Source organism: Ooceraea biroi, chromosome 11 (genome assembly GCF_003672135.1).
Source record: "Ooceraea biroi isolate clonal line C1 chromosome 11, Obir_v5.4, whole genome shotgun sequence".
NCBI classification, from domain to species: domain Eukaryota; kingdom Metazoa; phylum Arthropoda; class Insecta; order Hymenoptera; family Formicidae; genus Ooceraea; species Ooceraea biroi.
In genome coordinates this window covers 5,495,922-5,517,938 of record NC_039516.1, presented here as the reverse complement: position 1 = coordinate 5,517,938, position 22,017 = coordinate 5,495,922, and the positions used below count along the sequence as shown (strand labels likewise).

The 22,017-nt window shown below is 45.8% G+C and overlaps 1 protein-coding gene across 1 annotated transcript; it reads left to right on the top strand.

Annotated features, from left to right (window-relative positions):
* Positions 1-256: 256 nt before the first annotated feature.
* Positions 257-6,140, top strand: LOC113562976 (CBL-interacting serine/threonine-protein kinase 24-like). Its single transcript, XM_026973882.1, has 2 exons — positions 257-379; positions 5,970-6,140. Exons 1-2 carry the CDS (start codon positions 299-301, stop codon positions 6,138-6,140), a joined length of 252 nt encoding a protein of 83 aa, XP_026829683.1. The 5' UTR covers positions 257-298.
* The last annotated feature ends 15,877 nt before the right edge of the window (positions 6,141-22,017 follow it).

Below are 22,017 nucleotides of genomic sequence, written 5' to 3'. Positions count from 1 at the left end.
AATTTTAGTGCAGATGGGCGCAACTGAATACACATAAAAAGCTATTAATAATATACAGGGAAGGCAATATATATAATTGTTTTCTCTAGCAGATTTCTTCACGTCTGAATCATTCCTTGGATACGCGACAAAATTACGCGTTGATTCAAAGAGCCGAGAACACTTTCGATAATTAATTTCTACTTAACAACAGTTCGGATTAAACTGCGCACTTGATTAATTATGTGAATCTCCTCGCTTCTTGTTTCAGGTGGCGATTAAGATAATAGACGTCGAGCAGGGCAAGAAGGATTATGTGATGAAGAACCTGACGAGGGAGGCGAAGGTGCTGTCGATGCTGCAGCACCCGAGCATCGTGAGGTTGTACGAGACGATCCGGGTGAGTGAGGAAACGTTTTAGGGTGCAATCAAGTTTCGAGAGAATTTCGACGATTGATCAAATCTCTTTACCCTAATTGACCGCGCCGAAAGTTTAATCAAGTTCTTAATACAAAGAGCGATTCACCACGGTCGATCAACAAGACAACCGCGTTCATTGTGCTTTTGTATAACGATCTATTCATTCCCTTTTCAAAAGGGAACTATGCTATTTCGTCTCGCGCATCCCTCTTCTAGTGACAGCCGCACTATCCCCCCGTCGATCCTACGTTGCTCTACAGTCACGCCACTCTCACCCGGTACATGACGTTCGTCAGAGCTCCGTGACAAATCGCGAATGTCCTAAAATTTCGACTACAGCCGAGTCCGTTAGCGTAACGCCCGAAAGGGCGATGATCCATCTCTTTCTGGATTTAATTAAACACGCCATTTAGTTGCATTTATGAACCGGTTGCGAATCAAAAGAGCTATTCAACCCTTTAATCGTTTTGCTTTGCAGCAAACCTGAGTTTCGAACGAAAACTAATTTCTCCTAAATTTTAAGCTTTTCAATTTTATCTATTTCAGCTATAAATTTAATTAATTAACTTTTAATAATTTAATTAATTAATAATTTAATTGAAAATTAAATTACCACCAAAATATTTTAAAGCACACGCGACTCGTAGATGCAGGCATCAATATTGCAAGCACGTCGAAGGTGTTCCTCGTGTTTATTCACGACGATGAGAGATACGTGTTTCCATCGCTGCACTAAGCATCGGAGATTGATCTCGCCGGAATTATACCCGTTTCAATCCCCGAGTGCGAACTCGGAAATTATTTTTTTGAGTTGCGATCCTTTCCGTGCCGATACGGAGGAGGCATGGACCGGCACCATTAATGCACTGCATCGTACGTGACCCGGCTGCTACGGACGCGAACGTTGACCCAACACGCGAGCTCGCGGGTGCACGTGCGCACACGCACACGCACGCGGAGGCGTACGCAGGGACCCGGGCGAGAGGAAAAAACGCCGGGGAGAGGACTCTCGGTGTGCTTGTACGACGTAATTGAATTCATGTGTAGGACGTCGATATCAGAGGCTCTCCGGCCGCGCAGCATCGCGCACCTCGTTTACTCTGAAAATTTTGTTAGTCCGCGCGCTCGCACGTCACGATCGAGTTACGGGGACGAGGGTGTATACGCGCCGGGAAAGATAAAGTACGTAGGAAAATATGACGGGAACGCACACGCGGCCGTGGCGACCCATTCTGCTCCTCCTTCCCCAGCCTCGTCGACGCGTTTGCGATTCGAGAATTTCGGAGCCTCGTGAAAAACGCAGCGCGCGAGATCAACGGACAGCCAGGGTTGGCCCAGCCGATGAGGGATGTGTGGGGTGAAAATTTTTCGTGCTCGATACGTCGCGAATTTTATTTCCTGGATGCACGGCGTAGTCGGCGCGCATCGCGGGATTCTTGCACGAGTGCGACGCGACTGGGAAAATTGGAATTCATGAGTTGTTGCCATTCGCTTGTGTAAAATTCTTGTCCTCGATTTCTGGCGGTCTGCAAGTCTGACCGTCAGACGCGTCCTGGTTGTTCTGCGAAATTGCATTAAGTCGAAGCGGCCCAATTACATGGGAGTGCAATTCTTCATATTTACGTAAAACCGTTTCCCGGGAGCAACGGGACAGGCAGTAACTCTTCACGTTTTGCAATGCAACAATACGCAGAAAATTTATTTGAATACTTCAAGGATGAACGGACACGCGAGTAGGTATCCGCTGGAAGAGCAACACTTCTACGAGGTTTTGTGGATGCACAACCGTTCGACTTTTCCCGGTCTCTCTCTTTCTCTGTCTCTCTCTTTCGACGGAAATGATTTTATAGTCTGCAGATGGTATTACTTTCCTCGCGTTTATAAAACGCGCGGATCGAGGAGTGCGTCTTGTTTTATTTAAGCCATCCGTCGAGGGGGAAGAGCTATCGGCGATGAGAATGCCCGCACCTGACGGCAAATATGATAATATCGAGACGAGACTTCGCCTCGCCTTTCTCGCCGTCGCTTAAATTGGCTATATATGACGTCGCCTTATATCTCATTTCCACGTCGTAATCTTTACGATGGTGCGGAGGCGCGCCTAGGGAGTCGATGTCTACGCACGATTTCGACTGCCGATTCTGCTGGGATCCTTCGAAGCATCTGCGCCTCGCATGCAGCTCGTAAACTACGTTCGTTTTCCAGGCGATGCTCTCTCGCTTTCCTTAGGGTCGCCTACCGGTGACGTGACTGGGCGACGATAGCGTGCCATTGACGATGCTGCCAGAACTAATCGAGTATGCAAATGGTCACCGTCCCTTATATTAATTATTGATAGCGCCCGGATTTTGATGTCGCTGACAGTCAAACGCGCGAACACGCAACCACAAAAGCGTGACGGCGGTTTCCGCGCATTTCCATATTTCTGAGTAATTTATTCTACAACGTGGTTGCATTTTCTGATTTAATAGAAAATTTCGCGAATTATTTACACAAATAATTTCGTTGTGTAGTTAGTTTTCTATTGTCTGGAAGATTATGATTAAATAAATATTGTATCAGTGAAAATACGTCAATAAAGATCATCTAAATACGGGAAAACGAAAAAGATATTGCACGTAAAAAACATGCTTTTTACTATGTGATACATACGTATGTGATACAAGTAAGACAATGATGAAAAATTTCAGCTTACTATAAATTCACGATGGACATAACGTAGTAATGCTACAAACTTTCTGGAGTGAGGACAATGGACCATTTTTTATGTCGTAAAGCTGCGTTATTGCAACGCGTGGGTTATTGTAAACGCGCAGATACCAATACCCAACATTTTAGGCAAAGCCGTGACATTTACGGCGGTTATCGATGTTTCCGATATTGCCTAGTCGCCAGATTGTTTATTTCAGTATTGATCGCGTGCGGAATGATTCAAAATCGTTTACCGTTTTCATAATTGTGTACAGACAATTTTGTAGAAAAGCAAAATTTACTTAATAAAATATTATTCCTATCGCGTCTTGCGTGCGTGTGCATATCACAACATTATCAACTCCTGTTTAAAAATTGAGCTCGTAGCCATAAAAATATCGAGGGGAATGGCCAATTATTCAAGCCAATTAAAACCTTGCGCACGTCCTGGAAACTTATTATAACGTTGTTGCAGCTGTAGTAATCAAGAAGGCGAGAGAGTGGCTTCAACTCGACCATTTATTCGTTCATGCATCGAAGGGGACACGAATGGTAACTCTGAATCACTCAGTACGCGATAAGCAAACGCGCACATGCGTGCTTCTCGATTTTTACGAAGATGCATGTCCGACCATCAGAGCGTTACTCATGCTCGGGATATTGCAGGAAAGCCGCTTTAAGCGCCAATTAAGGTCATTATTGTCGGCCAATGGCGGCAGTAAACGCGCCGCTCGCGCGATTTTATGTCGGCACTGATGTTACGAGCCGATGAATCGCGTAGAATTCGCCCGTTATTGATGCCCAATGACGCCGTCGTCCCCTTCGTTTCGGGGGGGGAGAATGAAATCGCTATAAAAATGGACGCGTTAACAACCGCGTTTGCGGCGGGCTCGATTAGCAACGAGTTTGAGTCGCCTCGAACGACGATATCATTTTAAATAATTCCGCGGAGATTCGCCGGGAACGTTTTATGGAAGAACGTTTTTATCTCTTATTATAAACGGGACACGTAGCCCCGAACGGGCGATAAAAGAATTGCGCGTAAAGATATCGAGGAAGATGTCGCGAGAACTCTCGCGCGCGAAGCTCGCGCTCGTAGACAGCTTTCGGAGAAAGACGACGCTTCGAGCGACCACGGATGGAAACGATCCAGAGATCCGGATCTCCATGCGTGTACATTAAATTCGTGCTAAAGAAAAATCCGTTTTAAATTCCGAGAGCAGGATGCTACAGGCGATGCGCACCTTTTTGGCACGAACTACGCCGTGCCAGACATACGCTTCTTGTTTCCCTGGCGCAGGAACGATTCCACGTTCGGCTCTTTCCTATCTCCGGCTCTACCCCCGTTCGTGTGTCGAGCCTTTCCCCTCGTTTACATACGCCGAATTTACGTTCCTATTTTGCCCATATCCGGTGATATATCGAAATCGCGTATCTCTCACGTCGCACCCATGGGGACATGCACGCACACTCGACTCCGGTTGATTCGGTTGGCAAGCGCTCTGCGTATCAACGGAACCCCGCCAACGGAACGGCGATACTTGCCAAGCGAGATAGAAAAGGGCGATGGGTGTCTCTACTTTTCTCTCTCAATTGACTCGCGCAAGTGGCACGAACTCCCAGAAGTTCTCGGTTAGTTTCTGTCGGCTAAACTCCCCTGACCGTCTTTTCGCCGCGCCGAGCGGAGCGTTACTGCGTAAAATTTAAATCAAGCAAAACGATATCTGTGATCTTGTTCTCTACCCATTTGCTCTACTGACTAAACGCGTTTTCTATTCAACGAGCATGAGTCACGGCAGTTTCACGTCTACCAGAAGGAATATTTTATGCAATATATTTTTCACAGTTGCACAAGTAAACAAGAAGCTTTGAGAACAATGAATACGATAATTAGCAACTAGTAGGAAATCTCGTGCCGCTTCATTCTTTGCTTAATGTTCGCATTAGAATGCACAAGAACAATATTTATTCGGCTCTCGTGATCCACGCGATTCACAATTAAAGCAGTCGGGCACCACGCCGATGTGTCCAGCTATGAAGTATAAATAATCATCGGCGCCCAGGGAACACCGACTCATCATTGTGGGTCGCGACCGTAATTCGTCGGTCACGCTCGCACGTCCGATGTCGCCGCATGCATATCGTTGCATTAAGGTAATCGCTTAATCGACGAGATGCATGCCGTCGCTCGTGTCTGGAGAGCGCGCGCGAAATTCGGGAAACGCTTTCTCGATAATTACGATGCGCCTCCGCGGCGGTGCATTTTAAATGCGCGTGATCAATTTCGCGCGACCGGTCCCGGCAAGCTCGTTGCTTGTTGCTCCATTTTCACGGACTAAAATGTATGGCCGTACTTCGGTAGCAAGTCGAGAGAGGCAAAAAAAAGTATGAAAGGAGTTATACACGGTACGTTAACATTATTTAATAATATTCAAACACGTCGTCATGAATCATGCGCACCTTTTTTGTCTTTTTGACACGTGCAATTAACTGGCCTGAAGTACAGCCCCGCATTTTCAATTATATCTCGTGAGATTATTTATAATAATCTTTATACATAATTTAAATTCTACAAATTTTAAATTTTAAGGTACTTAATATCATTTGTACATTCAATAAATAATTTCAGTAAATTTATACTCTTATAATAATTTTCCGCATCTGCTACACGAAGAGTTAAACCTATCGATATCTTAGACGATATTTTAAATCGTGAGATAAAGAGCGAAAGACATGACACCTGAGCAACCAAGGATCTGAAAATCCAAGTATCGCGGGATCCTCGTGTCAGGATCACCGTATCTCTTAGACTCCCACGACAATATTCTCCACGCTATCGATGCGAGTCGATAACGGTTTAATTTAACGCCTGCTTGCAGTGCGGATCCGTGTACTATCTCGTGACGGAACTCGCGACCGGCGGCGACCTGTGCACGCACATTAAGGAACAGCCGGCCGGTAAACTGGACGAGAACACGGCGAGGCTCTATGCCAGACAGCTGGTCGCCGCGCTCAAGCACATGCACTCGAGAGGAGTCGTTCACCGGTGAGTCACCTGAGCTTTAGTCTCGTCTTGCGCGAACTTTCAAGCGGTCGTCAAGCGCGTTGGCGCGCGCTTAGTATATTTGAAACTCCCCGGAAACTTCTGTGTGCACAGCGACGTGAAAACAGTTTGCAGAAACGCAGATTTCCTCGTCACAAAACATACATGTAGACTCGACTTGAAAAGTGCAAAAAAATTTCATTCCACGATTACGGGATGTTTAGTATTGCAAAATTGAGTACAGCAGGCGCGGTCTAGCTGCTTAGACGCGCAGTCGAGTTTATGCTAAAGACTCCGCCGTAATTGGATGAAAGATTAAGCGAGAGGAAATGAAGATACTTTATAAAGGAAAGATTCTTTCCCCCCAATTCGCTGTTATTATACGATACGTTCGCCGGCAGACGTGTTTATGCCGGACGGTATAAATCGGCCTTAAGATGCAACAATCTCGCGAGGATCTGCCGGGCGATCGTTTACCCGCGCGATCGTTTATCCTCCACGGTCTAATAATATTCAACTGCACGACGTGTCGTGTCTTTTTTCCAGTTGGCCGCGGTGATGTACGGCGTTTGCCGGCCGTATCGTTTAAATAAAGAAATCGTCCGGCGTATTACACACGAGGGAACGTCCGCGTCGCGGCCCTGGAGAACCGTCTCTCTCGTCTCCACGCCGTCTGCGATCGCGCCGTGTCGATAACGACGCGTGTTCCTGTTTATTAAGAGCGGAATTACACTCGCGAGGATCCTTGCTCGCGCTTCCCGGGCCCGGCCGATTAAAAGCGGCTCTCTGAATTAATTCTGCCCGGCTGCAGGCAGGTTCTTCGCGTTGCGCGTACGCTAATTTTGTTGGCCGCTCGATTTATCGCAGCGCGAACGCGATGCCCATTCGTTCTTTTTTTTTCTACGTCCGAGGATTGGATCTTGAAGGTGCTCGGGAAAGGATGGAATCTTGGGAATGTTATTCCGAGCTCCCTGCATCCTCTGCATCCTGTTTTAATATGAAAAACACCATAATCTAAAATTGAAATGTAAAGTCTCATTTAGCGCCCCTTGGTTTTCATCGCGGATCGCATTTTCGTGTCACACCGCGTCAGCATATTGCGGGACGTGGGCATGCAAGGCTTCTAAATCGAAATAAAGCAAAGAGGATCAGCTCCTGCGACGACACATGCACTAGCTCACGCACTAACACGCAGGAAGCCCCAGTATCACGGCATTCTTTCGATCAGATTGATATCAAACGTCGGACAAAAAAATGGCAGTTGTTTCAATATCGAGTCTCGCAGGTGGTTACAGTGAATCAGCTCACGTTATATATTCATCCATCTGCAAATATTTAAAGAAACATCCGTCGATTCCGAACACCTCGTGCATCACGCGCGCATTAGCGTTCCCGGGCATGGGGAAAGACGCGTGTCGCAATATTTCGGCGAGCGTCACAGCTCGCCGAAATATGCATCACTCATGGGAAAGGGGAGACCCCGTTTGATTTTCAACACATTCGTGAACAAGGCGCCGCGACGCCTCCCTCGCGAGAGAGAAAATGCGTAATGACGCGCGCACGTGACGCGCCATGACGAAGACTAGACTTTGCCTACGACTCGCTCTTGCGAAAGATCGACGAATATAAAGCAGCCGACAATATGGCGTATGCCGCGGCAGTTTGTTTTCGTCAAACGCGCGAAGTCTCAATCTCGGATGATGGTGATAGATCGTCGCTCTCACGGACTCGCACGTCAGCCCGGAGGGGGATGGAAAGGGTGTCGGACTGCGAGGAACCTAGCAAGGAGGGTTAGGAAAATCGCTATAAGCGATCGCTTAACCCCTCGAGAGATTAGCCGGTTTCTCGGGAGGGAGAGAAAGAGAAAGAGAGAGAGAGAGATAGAGAGAAATAGTACTTCCTGCTAATGGGAATGGAGAAGATTCGGTGCTAAGGATAGTTAACGATCGCTGCCCACGGATGCGTTTCACCGCGTCCTTTTTGCCGCGCCGTATATCCTCAGATTAAGACAAACGAAGCCGGAAGCTACTTTGAGTTACTTGCGAAGAACATGTTTTCAGCTCTTCCCCCTAGCACATTGCAAATTATCTCTGCGATAGTTATTCATTTCCATAAAATCTTACGAGAGATGACGTGACATTTGTCACTGACAATAATTCTTGATTGAAGATAACAGCAAACCTGAATTACACGAGCGTACATTTTTGAAGAACGAATTAAATCATTTGCTTTTTGTACGTTTCTTTTAACACGCCATTTTCGCGTATCGTCGTGCACCGCATGGCTCCGGCGGATTTTTCGCGGCTTTCCTCAGCGAGGGAAAACGAGGGAGAACGAGGGAGGAAGGGGAATCTTTTGTACGGCAGTCCTGCTCGCCCAGGACCACGGAACATCCGCAGGCTCACGGTTTTAATTCCGACGAACGCCTCCCGTTTGCTCTGCCATTATTCGCCGGACAAAGCCATGATCCTCGAGGCGCAAGGGCACGGACTTCCTGCGGGATTCTCGTGAGCGCGGGGGTGGGATTACGATTTTGCCCTGTTCCCGTACCGCGTGCACTGTGTTGCTATCCCGCCGGGAGTGAAAGGGAGAAAAAGATAGAGACGAAATAGTGATCTCGCTGAAAGCCGCCTCGCGTGTTTATCGACGCTTTTACTTACGCGGGAAAACCAGTACCGGCAAGTAGTAAGAGTAAACGGTAAAGCTGCAAATCGAGAACCATCGTGTGCACCACGCGCGCTGATATCCCAACGGATAACCGGTGGCGTATCGCTTTATCCGCGCTCGTGTCTAGGCGCGCGTGTGACGCATCTCGATTAATTACGGGTTATTACTCTCCGCGGTTGCTTGCACGGCGGTTTCTCTCGACAGGAGAAGATTACGTCGACCGTTTTATTATAGACTTTCTTATTTACTCTTGATTTCGCCCGATGCGTACATCGTTTCGCGTATTTATTCGGGAGAGGAATCAAAATTTCTCAAATTTTGCAAAAGTAACTTGGCAATAAAGGCACCGGAGTACCGCTCCGCGAATGCGTGAGACATGGCGCGATCTTGAGTGGACCATGTTCATTGCTTTAGTGGACCATCTCAGATAACATTTTCAGTCGTTGCTGCATAACGGTGTCAGGTCGAAGTTCACTGATGAGAGCGAAAGAATCGGGCAAGTAGACGGCGAATATTCAACAGGAGCGAGTACCGTTACGATCTAGGGTGAATTCGCAGCGTGCCTCTCTCTTTTCCTCTCTCCCATTCCCTTTCTCTCTTTCTCTATATTTCTCCGCTCCTCTCAGATCACGTGCGAGGCGGGCGGGAGAGGAAAGGCGGAAAAGCATTCCGGAAAGTATCAGCGGTCGACGGTAGAGACGTTAATGGGCACGGGCACTCGGTTATCCGCCTAAGTATAGTACTTACGGTGCCGGTATATCCTTCGGCCCGTTATACGTTAGATACGCGTAGGTTCGCCGGTCCAGAGCGCTTCCGCCGGGCTGGCTAATCGAGTCTACGGCTGGCTAATTGGCTCCGTTCGCCGCTGGTGACCTTGATCTCTCGCGCGGCTCGTTTTATTCTGCCGTTTCTATTCGAGTGGCGTGCCATCCTGTCGCCGCCCGGATGTCGCGTCGATTCTCGTCTCTCCCGCGCGGAGAGTATGATCGCTTCGACCCGGGGAAGTTCTTTTTTTTCTCTCTTGTAGAAACGACCGCGGGTGATAGACGGTAGCAGAGACTTACGGTACGTTCCCGCGCATAATAATCGAGGTATGTGTAGGCACGGGATACAGTTATGACATAGAGGAAATGAATCGTAAGTATATCTGGTGTTGGTTAAAGGTAGCGTAACTGGATCACTCGCTTTTTCACCGTCGAACATCTCTTCATTAGTAAATAAATTTATATATATTCCTATTGCTTTTAATTAGTCAGTTGAACGAATGAAAAAGTTATTTTGTTGATTAAAGTTCAAATTTCATTTTCTGATGACTAAGATTCGGCTATATGATAGATATTGCATGCACGTATCTCATTTATTTTGCAAGAATAATATTTAACTGACACTTGTATTAAAAGATTAACGATTCGTGAGTACCATCGGGTCAGCTTCCAATTCTGGAATCTAGCAGAAGGATCATTCCAATTCCGCAGATAGAAAGTTCTCCGTGATGCAGCGCGCGGCGTGACAAAAGGCGACGACACGTGTAACAATGCAGGATCAATCACTGCGATCGATCTGCGTGACGAAACGGCTGATCGATCGGATCGATCGATCGCAAAAGGTGCAACGATGCCCGCGGGTCTCACGACACGGTCACGCGGCGGTGTGTTCCACGAACTTTAGCATTTGCACTAACCGCGAACTCGGAGTAACTCGATATGATCCGCATTAACATGGGAATACGAGCGCGTTTCGAGGCCGGCGCCGAGCCTCAATAACGTATTGCCTATTACGTGGAAACGATATTTCGCTCGATATCGCGCTCTTCGTACACACCTCGGACACGTCCGTCCGTTACGACAGTTCTCCTTTCATAGCGAGCAATTTCGAAACTTTCGAGTCGCGGCGAAACTGAACTGGCTGTTATGCCGATCTCACACAGAATTCGTCGCACGAAATTCGTATAGATGCACTAGTCGATTATTGTTATACGTAACGTAATAAAATTAATTTTTTTAATGTGTATACAACATTTTCTCCCGCGAAACGGAGGAATAAGTTTGGATGTGACATAACTGTCGATTCCCTTAAGGATATGCACTTTAATATAGAGGGAGCATAAATTGAATAAAGAATAGAAGTCAATCATAGATAGATCGATCGTAAGTTCGAGATCCGTATGTCAACGAACGTTTAATTAATTATTGATAACTCAAATTTTATTATTTTTATTTCGTTATAAAAATTTGAATAATGTACCTTTTACGTAAAGACAAGGAAAATGGATCTTTGAAGAATTATTATCTGCTAAATAGATGACTACTGTTTAGCGACTACGATGTAGTTTCTGTAAGGAATTTATGATAAGCCAGTTCATGGTCTGTGTGAAATCGGCCTTATTCCGTGATCGTACTTGTATAACTTATCGGCGGCCATTCTGGAATAATATTTATTATGCCTGCTGCGGAGTTGCACGAGGACGCTCGTTTCCATCGAAAGTACGAGTTCGATTATTCCCGCCATGGAGGGAATTTAAAGCACGGGATTGCTCCTCGATTTACTGCGCCGATCGTAATGGACACGTTACCTTCCAAGTATCGTAATCGATATTGCGCTGTACACAAAAGATATGACAATCGTCATCGCAAATAACGGGTGCATCCTAATCTTTTCATAATATCCACTACACAATAAGAATGCGCATCGGCAAAACCGTTCTCAAACAATATAAATATGCAGTTCTTCAATTCTCTTCAACCGCGATATTTTCGATTTACTCTGATATCTAACGATATCGTGTATTACCAATACCTCATACCAATTTCTCATTTATTATTAAGCAACCTATATTTTTCTGAAGATGTCAAAATAGAAGTGGATTTCTCGCACCTCTATTTCATCCCCTATTCCTAGAATCTCTCCTATCCTCACACACGTAGTCGTATTAAATGATTTGAGCAAAGCCCTATAGTCATCACCTGCGGAATCGCGATACGCGGCAGGTGCGTCTCGTAACTCGCGAGACATCGAGCTTGATCGGAACTCCTGGAGGCGCAGGTGCCGCAGAAAAGTTTCTACGGGTATGAGTCCGGACCGCGAGGGCGATATTTCCTGGCTTCCCGCGCCGGCAGTTGACAGGAGCGTGATATAGGGAAGGAGGAACGGACTCGATTGTTTTTCCAGTGATAAGACGGCGAGGGCCTCCGCCTTCGGGAAGGACGGGACCTCCTGCGGACCCCATTGCGGCGCGCGCCATTACCGCACGGAAATTACCTCGAAATTAATTTAAACTTTCATAACAAGTAAACTGGCCGCCGGAGACGGAGCGAGATAGCGCGGTCGGATCATCTCGAAGCGGCAGAGTGGCCGGGTAGCCGGAATCGGGCCCACTCTTAATAGCCGTTTCTGAATCTCTTGTAAAGTATTAATTAACAGGAAATATCGCTGCGGCTGAATAATTCGCGTCGATTTAATGTTCTTTTTCATCCTGAATTTTAATGCTATTGTACTGAATAAATCATAAAGGATGATATAATTTTTTTTATACTCTAGATGATACAAGATATTAATCCAATGATAGATTCAATAAAGAAACGAGGAATAAATTAAATTATCAATAATTAAAGAGATTCAAGTAAAAGTGAGCATTCACTCGTTTTCCACTCGTATACGAGCGCGCTATTCGCTGTTGAAAACGTAATACGAGGAGACCAATGTAATCAACGTCTCACGGTAAAGGGGAATGAAAAGGGACCCTTTCTCCAACGATACTAATTTATTCTGTAAAACGCTTACCGGGGCGCGATTTGTCTCCGGAAAAGAAAAGCAGAAGCGGGAGCAAGAACAAATCGAACGCACGTACGGTTTGTCCGTTCGCTCGACACTCAACCGGGTGATTTATCTCTTAAATCAATTAAGGAGATCTGTATGTCGAGCCGGTGGGGTGGTCTTACGAGAAAGAGAGAGAAAGAATGAGACGGGGTAGCAATTCCGGGCGAAGCCCGCGGTTCTTGCCGCGTTCGCAAAGAGGGTGAGAAGATCGGAAACACGAACGGGATTGGCGGGGCGTAAAGACTCACGAGCGAGAAAGACGAGATCGATAGGTGCGAAGGAAAAAGCGTATGAAAAAAGGGGAAAGAGAAACCGACGCAATAGCCTTGCCGCTCGCTCGCTCGCTGCGGTTTCGCCGTTGCGAGAAAGATCGAGACTCAGCGATTTTGAGATTGATTCCGCGTGTCCGCGCCCGAGAAGATATAGAAGTCTTTGATTAAAAAGTGGTCTTAATCCATTAAGGAATTGTGAAAATCAAGCAGATCCATTCCCCGGGATCGAAGAGATTGCGAATTATCGATCATCGAACGTACCTCCACGCACGCCGTGCAAATATTTGCTAATTCCATTTTAATCGGCGCGGAGAAAAAGTATCTCGCTGTCGCAGCGAAATCGTCCAACCGCCTCTGCATTCGACGCGAGAGCAAACTCTGACGTCGCGGAGACGAAAATTGATGTATTGTTATAACGAAATAATTCGCAAGCTCAGCGAGATTCCTCGTGGCGGACGAAATCAAGTACTTGACGAGTCTGTTCGCTGTCCATACAATAACCGGCGAAATTCGCATGCGGCAGCGCAAAATGTGCTGTGCCGGCGAACTTCTTTCTCTCCGCTGTATGGACTGTCACGTGCACGATCTCTGCATGCGCGTGGCACGAGATAAACGATCGCTTTATTCGTTCATGCATTGATAACGATTAACCGCGTAACGATGGTCGATGGCCAGTTCAGCCGGACCACTGGCGGGCTTATGGTTCGCTCAGCGACCAAGGACGAGGTTTATTGTCGCTTTTAACGCGATCCTCGAACACGAACGGTGGCAGCTAATGGGTTAAGCGTTTTCGCGTTTATCCTCTTCACGGAAATCGCTAAATCTCGTACGCCGCCGCGCTTCGAATTGATAGCTCTTTCTCTCACTGTCTCTCTTTCTCGCTCTCTCGCTTTCGCTTCTGTCCGGCTCGCAATCCGGATCCTTGAATTGCCTCCGAGAGAAAATCCGGTCGCGGACCATTGCTTTCAGCGCAGGGGTGTATTGGATGCGTCCGATCGAGCGGATCCTGTCGCAACATCCCCTCGGCAAGGAATTTCGGGATTGCAAGCTGCGCCGCGTACATTTGTACATGTGTGTGCACGAGGAGTACACGCGCGTTTGTACACACAAAAGGTACCACGGCCCGAGAGCTTGAAGAGGAATGACTGTAGCGGAAAGACCAAGGGACCAAGGCGGGAAACGCAATTAGAGCTCAACTGGTCGGTGTTAGGAAGAGCTTTCGGGCAGGAGGGAAGAGAGAGAGAGAGAGAGGACGGCGAACGGGCAGAATTTTCCTGGGGTTTCAGTGGGCGGAGACCGAGCGAGAGATCGTTTCTGACCGACGGAGGGTCCAGCTTCCAGAAATCAATGTGATATCTTCTTGCGGTCGCCGAAAAAATTCGAGCGCAGAGAGCACCGAGGGCCATCGATCCTTTCCCTTTTTGCAATGACTTCTTCGGGAACGCATGATCATTTAACTTTAACGCGAATTTTATTATAATTATCTTTTTGCTAAATGATACGTCTTCTTTTGGAAGAGGATACTTCTACTAAAACAAGATTTGAGTTTTCCTAGTGGATCTCCAATTGGAAACTCCGACATCGAACGGTTACGATTATGATACTGACTTAATATCGCGGATCCTGTATATGTATCCTCACGAGGAGAGTGCAATATATCCGCGTCGTTTTAACAAGACTGTTCGAATATCCGAGATATTGTTGCGCTTTCAGACGACTTCCTCGAGCGCGGAGTAAATCGCCCGTGGTCGCGGTACTTTTTCGAGATCGTCTCGACAGGATTGTCCTCGAGTTTATCCGCGACACTAACCAGTTTTGCGCGTTCGACGGAGCGTATCGTACGGCGACAAGTGTCTCGCCGTTGATGGCTCCAATTTTCAATAGTATACATCGAATATATAGGATTTGATTCTTTATTTAATATACAGGGTGTCCCGGGTTTTAACCGACAAACTGCGGGAGCATATTCTACTAATGGAAATAAGAAAAAATTCTTATATCGAGTTTGCTTAGAAATGCTTTATTACAAAGTTATAAACCAATATTGAAAAGAAATATGAGATAAGTAAACAACGGAACATAGTGTAGAATTTGGAAGATCGAAGATGTTTACGTTATGTGTATTCACATGTATTCATGTTCACTATGTTGAAACGATTCAGTATTGTTACTTTCACAACAGTAGCTGTTAGATTTCAATCGTCGTGTGAACTAGCAATTACTATCAGAATGCCAAAAGTGTTTTCAAATGAGGAATACACTGATATTCATTTCGTGTACGGATTCTGTGACGGAAATGCACGAGCTGCCGTACGAGAGTATCAACGTAGATTTCCTAACAGGAGAGTACCAGATAGATTTAAAGCAACGAATTACTAATTCAGTTACTGAGATGCAACAAAATTTTCAGGAATGTCGTACTGTAACAAATTCTGTACTACGTCGATGTCTAGCTTGTATCGATGTGCAAGGACAACATTTTGAAATGCGTCACTAAATCATTGCGTAGATAATTTTTATTTTTGTGAAAAAATCCGTTGTTACTTATCTCATATTTCTTTTCAATATTGGTTTATAACTTTGTAATAAAGCATTTCTAAGCAAACTCGATATAAGAATTTTTTTTTATTTCCACTAGTAGAATATGCTCCCGCAGTTTGTCGGTTAAAACCCGGGACACCCTGTATAATTTTGACCGCGCGTGTCAAATATAAGAAAGCGGTGGATTCGCTTCACAAATCGCTCGCGATTTCGTCGTCTTGAAATCATGCTTGTCGTCAGAAAAATCTCTGTGTGCCACGTAGTCATCTTTCTTGTCTTTTTCTATTTTATATACAATAACACGGTAATTATACACGATTAATTCACGCGTGTGCACACGTGTGCAAATACGAGTCCGAAAATTCTCAAATGTCCATAGCATATAAAAGAGAGTCTACTGAATTGACATACTTTAATATTTCTTCTTTGTCACGTTAATTCTGCAAATGCGTGAATTTTTTGTTCATGATAAAATGTATAAAAATGTAAACTCAAGTTGCCGCTACTTAATCTCAATGCAAAGTTTTACTCATTTATTCGAGTTCAGATTCATCCATATTTACAAGTAAATATTTCGGACTCTCGATCATAGCAAAAGTATGAAAGGATTGGTATTAGCTTAGTTGTCGTATTAATACAGAAAAATCAGCGTTAGCGGTCGGTGTGTCGGCAGTGTCGACGTGAACGGGGACAGGGAAAATCCGCGATTCGGGCCTCGATCCATTAAGCCTTAACCGAGGAGCCGAATAAATCACAAAGGGTGGCCGGATCGGCGGGCGGATCGACGCGCGTCGGTCCGACAGGATAAGCGAGGAGGAAGCGCGTAGCACGGGTGGAAAGGCAGTGGTACACACGTCGAAGATGAGCGCGGATACATCATGGTGTACGAGGGTTTGAGCGGGGGTGCCGGCCGAGACCCAGGGGTCGAACCCGTGGAATATTTATGGCGACCGCGCGGCTTCTATTTTTATTTGCTACGAGAAATCGCGCTTGCGGAGAGCTCGCGGGAGACCCGAAAAATATACTCCCGTTATTTCGCTTTATCTCCAGCCTATCCGGCCATTCCCTCCCCGATCCATCCGGCCCTTTTTATTCGGTGAACCCATCGTCCGCCGTCGCGCGTTTTCGCACGTCCCTATGCGTGTGCGGTTTTCCGTCTCGTTCCTCCGTCCCTCCTCTGACGTTCGCACGCGGGGTGCACGCAGGGAAAAACGGCGGCACGTTTTCCACCGCGAGAAAGTCCCCTTTTATCTTCGCGTCGTGAATCCGCCCAAGTCTTTGAACGTCGTCAGCGAGACATGCTAATGCCCATTGGCACGGTGAAATCCTGGGCGACGGCGGAATCCCGGATTTCAATAAAGGCGATAGAGAAGGATGCCGTTGTGTGGCCCCCTTTGTGATTCTTTCGTTTACCGTCCAACTCACTCCCGGGCGCGAAAAATACGACTCGTACCTGCGGCCGATGGTCGAGGACGAGGATGATCGCTCACACAGAAACCGTTCCGTGAATTTCGCAAGCGCGCGCTTGCGAAGTCAAGTCGCAATAGCGATTAAATACGAATTGATCCGTGAGAGACGGTACTCGAGCGGCGCGATACACCTCGATGGAACCGATAAATAAATCACGGTACTTAAGCAGCTGGTATCCGCTCGGCATGCAAGCCATTCGCCATTCTTCTGCTCGAATCCGCGCGAGCGAGCCAGGAATTAATTTTAAGCTCGAATTCACAATAAGCCAGAGGTTGACGCGCATTCCACGGTCCCGATAATTGCGAGGAGAAAGAGCGACGAGAAGGGGCGGGAAGGGGGATGGAGATAGAGACAGAATCCGAGAGGAGCTCAGGTTTCCGTTCGGTACCGGAGCCGCGTTGCCTATTGTTGCGACATAATGCATCATTATGGCAGCTCACTCGTTGCAAGAGACGGTCCTTCGCCTCCACGGGGGGAAAGGGGGGTGCGAAGGGGAACGGGCCGAGCGATACTCGCATTAAGGGCCAGATTAGCAGACTTCCATGGACAGCGTTAGGTTAGTTAAGGGCGATATTTTTCAAGGGGCTCCCTCGAAATGGCGAGGGTGGTTGAACTTGGGCAGGAGAGTATCGATAATTCTGCGGGCGGTTTAACGATACACGCGAATCCGTTTTTTCCCCCTTGCACGATCGATTCCCTCCGCATTACCTTAATTCGCGTCCCTACCTCGCGAATTCGTAGCTACCGTCATATCCGCGCGCGCATATGGTTCTCTTTTTCCTTTTTAATACTTTACGATTCAAGAGGCCAGTGTCAGAATATTTGATGCAACTGGAAAGAAATTAATTTCTAGCGCTCGAAATTGCCTGACACTTTACATGTACAATAAAATTTGATAACAACGATAATATGGAAACGTGTACAGAATTATTAAACAATTAATATTTATTTAAAACACACACAAATAATATTTGCTAAATTTTTGTAATACATACTATAACTTTATTATTGCTTTATATTTTTACAAGATTTCTCAATGTATATATATCAAAATTTAAGTATTACTATGCAGTTGTAAAAGTGTAGCAAAAATAAATCCATCTTATCCTATTGAATTTCGGGGAATGAGCTAGGGATAGTTACGATTTTAACAAGGGACAATGTTTTTCGGACCGAACGTGCGTTCGGAGGAAATCTTTTGCAAAATCCGTCTCGAAGGGTCACGTGAAGGAGGAACGGAGGAGGAGAGGAGCGGCGGAAAAGGCTTGGATGGCAGGGTGCCCATTAAAAGTTCCTAAGGGTCAATTTCCAGTCAAATACACTCGAACGGTACCCCGCCGGGGCGCTTGGGCGGTTTCAGGCCGCGAAATCGATATTAAAGCCGACCGTGTCTATGGAGGGAAATATCGAAACATCTTATTCTAGAGGTATATCTTACCAGAAAATCGTCGACGACTGAGATTTTATGTCCAATAAAAATTCCATTGGATTTGAGGGACAAGGCGTTTGGTTAATTAACTTTTGACGTGCGTAATATATATTTTTAGAATTAGAGCGTGCAACAAATGAGAAAAAGATACATAAATACGGGGGGAAAGCTATGAATAGATATTTCTTTCGATATAAATAATTCTTTTTTATCATCTGCGATTATCAATAATTTAAATCTCATTAAACCAGTCTATTTCAGAATTTCTCGAAAATGCTGTTCCTGATCGTGCAGAAATATCTGGTGAAAACTTTACGTTTCGCTTTGAATATGCAAAAGCAGGATTAGGAAAGATTAGCATTTTAATTAATGAAATTATTTTGTTTCGAAATTCGCTAGAAATATCTGGATCAGCAACCGCATAGGAAATCTCTGCATCTTATCTTGCATCTTATCTGAAAAGCCCGCTAACGAATAGAGACACTTATTAGGAACAGATAAATCGCAGACATCTTCGATTAATAATCCCCATTATAAACAGAGCAAATTGGAAGAAGTGGCATATAGACCTCGTTTGGGTTCATCGCGCAGGAAAGGGTTAAGACTGAAAACGCGATCGTGGGCGTTGAGGTGGGGAATTAACGACGGGCCGACGTCGGTGTCCGGAGCATTGCCACTTTTGCGGGGTGCGTGGACGGGCGTGTGTGAAAGACCAAAGTCGAGAGCAGGAGAGGCAAAGGAAGAGAGAGGCAGAGAGATGGCGAAGAAGGTTGCCGAGAGGTCGTGGAGCCGTGAAGGGGTGCGATTCCCGCTCGAGAGCGACGTACCGAACCCCTCAGGTTCAACGTACAGATAGGGAGGCCGAGGGTGCTGCTGCGAGCATCGCGACGTCGAACACCACCGACGCTATCGACTCCTCCAGGGTCGATGCACGCCACTCAGCCTGACCTAGGCGTTGTACGCATATTCGAAACTTCTCTCGTTGTTACGATTGCTATTTTACCGCAAGAGTGGCTATGCATTTAAACCTCGCTTCAGTAGGGAATTTCGTTTGATGCTATTTATTGGGGGAGAAATATGCAACTTTCAGCTGGCTTTTTAATGTGCGTGAATATAAAGAATCCAGAAATTTCTTGAGAATTTTTGTAATAGTCTCATGACTTTTTCTTTCATTCTCGTTTATTCTTGATATAAGGATTAGGAGAATTGCATTTTATAATTAAATCTTAAATTATGTGACAAACAAACTAAATTCTATGAATTGATAAATAAATAAAACTGATAAGAGAGAGAGATAAAAATAAATTGTTACGGTAATTTTGATAAAAAATGAATTTTGCATCGTTTCAATAATGATTATTCAGTACACAGTATTGCAATGTTAAATTAGTGCAAGTAATTGATTTACAAAATGTCCAAACTTTTTTAACTTGCTTTTAAAATTTTCTCTTTGTGGTCCTACAGTGATTTATCTGTAGCAATTAATTTACTACGTTTTACTATAGCATCCAAAAGGTTCATATTTATTTAATGCACCCGAGTGCATTGAAAAGCGCGACGAAAATCTCATGGCAGTATTTTAATGCGAATTTAAATGCACGGGAGCTGCACGATAAAACGATAAAAACGCGTGCGCGCGCAGTGCTTTATTCGTTACTTTTATCTTTTCATAACGGGGTGAATTAGAGCCACTCGTTAATCCTCATTGTTTCGCGTGCATTCAGCCTCTCTCCCGCCCGTTCAAACGATCAATTTGTAATCGAATATATCCAGCGTGTGCGCCGCGACGAAAATGCGACGCGGTGCGGAACCCGTAATTGCGAGCATTAAATTTTACAGCGTGTATGCGGTGCGACGGTATGATCGCGACCATCCGAGCTGGAAATCCAATTTCGGGAAAAAAGATTGCACCGCGCGAGCATCGGTGGCGATTGCCCGATCGCGGACGTGAGGAAGGCAGATGCAATTGCGGTAAAGTCAGATTTAATATGAAAGTTTCCTAGTTTCGTGCACAAGTGGGTTATGTGCAAAAGTTTACGAAATAATTGACGAGACGGTGCAAAATCTACAAAACAGAAATCCGTTTGCAACTAAATTATCAAGATCACATCTGCGTTTATCGCGCGCGACGAATGAAGGGCCGAACGAAGTAATCGAAGGCGAGCAAACTAGCGAGGAAGTCGAAAGTTCTTTCCGATGGGATTTGCCGCGAACGGATATAGTTTTCCGATGGTCGACCATGGGCGGTGATATTAGAGACACATCTTTTCCATTAGAACGTGTCAGGCCGAACGAGAGAGCGTCAATCTCCGTGTAAATTAGTTCGTCTCGGCGGTCCCATTCCCTTTGGTCCTTAACCAGCAACCGGAATCGCTGATTCTGACTTGCCCCTTTTCTTTCACGAACGACTGCGATCACTCTCCGTCGGACTCACGAATTCTGACATCCGTCACGATCCTACCCTGCTGGCGATATTACTTAACACGTCACGCAAGGATCTATCATAAACGTTAGAAACATGTAGGTTGTTTCAACAGTCACGGATCAGAACATACACTTGCTCGATTAAATAAACTCGAGATTCCTCTGAATTCAAGTTTAAAGAAATGTTTCGTCGTAGGTATTAGTACAAGTTTTGCCATTAAACAGATGAAATCAGAAGCTGCTGGATATTCCTCTGTATGCAACTACAATCTTGAACGCGATCTCGAAGATCCCGGGATGATTATCGGTGGGGAAGGGATCTCTGCAACCAATTTGCAAGCGGCGGGTTGTGTCTGTGGTTTCTCAGGTACGCGCGCGAGTGAATGAACGTTGTTTTTACGATCAATCTATCGGGAATTCGTGGATTATAGCGAGCCGCTGCCGCCGTCAGAGGATCCGCCGATGCTCGATGGAAGCGAGTAGAAACTGAGATATGGAAAGAGGTGTATGGGGCAGGAGGCAGGGCGGAAAACAAGGTGCGGCGGCGGGGTGGGAGGGGTGATTTTACCAGAGTACCACTGCGGACCTCTCGTCGGTCGGGTAGCGGCAAAAGATGAAAGATATCTGAGATTGGCCTAGCCATTCCGCTGCAAGCTTGCCCGGATATGGGTTTATATTGCTTTTTCGCTTTTATAGCGTTCGACTATAAACTCGCCCGAGACGGGCTTTTCGTGCCGCCGCGCGTTCACGCCGTGGAACTTTGAAAAATTCTCGCGCGCGCGTGCGGGAGCTGTCGACCGTTATTTAGGCGGAAACGCATCGATAGATCACTGCAGGTTCCGGACTTACCGAGAAGTTGTAGACGTCTAACTTTTTCGCATTTATTATTTTATAGCTCCCGCACGAGCGACTGCACTTTTCGAACGAGCAGTGATTACGTTGGCATTTATTGTAACCACAAGATAAGAATAAAGGGGCATAAAACTTGGAATACAGCAATACTAAAATATTATATTTATTTATAGACAATTTCTCGGAATATACATATATAATAAAACGATTCAAGTAACATTTTCAAAAACAATAAAATTGAAGAGGCTTTCCCTCGGTAAGCGGTTTAACATGACAGAGAAATAACGACTTGTCTAGTTATGCTATCGATCACGTCGTGCCTCGCTGCCTTGTCAATAATTAACGCAACTTCGTTAATTATACAGGAAGCGTTGCAGTAAATAATAACGTTCGCGTTATCAACTTTCTTCTAA

Coding starts and splice junctions, on each gene's coding strand:
- LOC113562976 (XM_026973882.1), top strand. CDS start 299: ATGAAGAACCTGACGAGGGAGGCGAAGGTGCTGTCGATGCTGCAGCAC. Junction 380..5,969: donor GGTTGTACGAGACGATCCGG/GTGAGTGAGGAA, acceptor GCCTGCTTGCAG/TGCGGATCCGTGTACTATCT.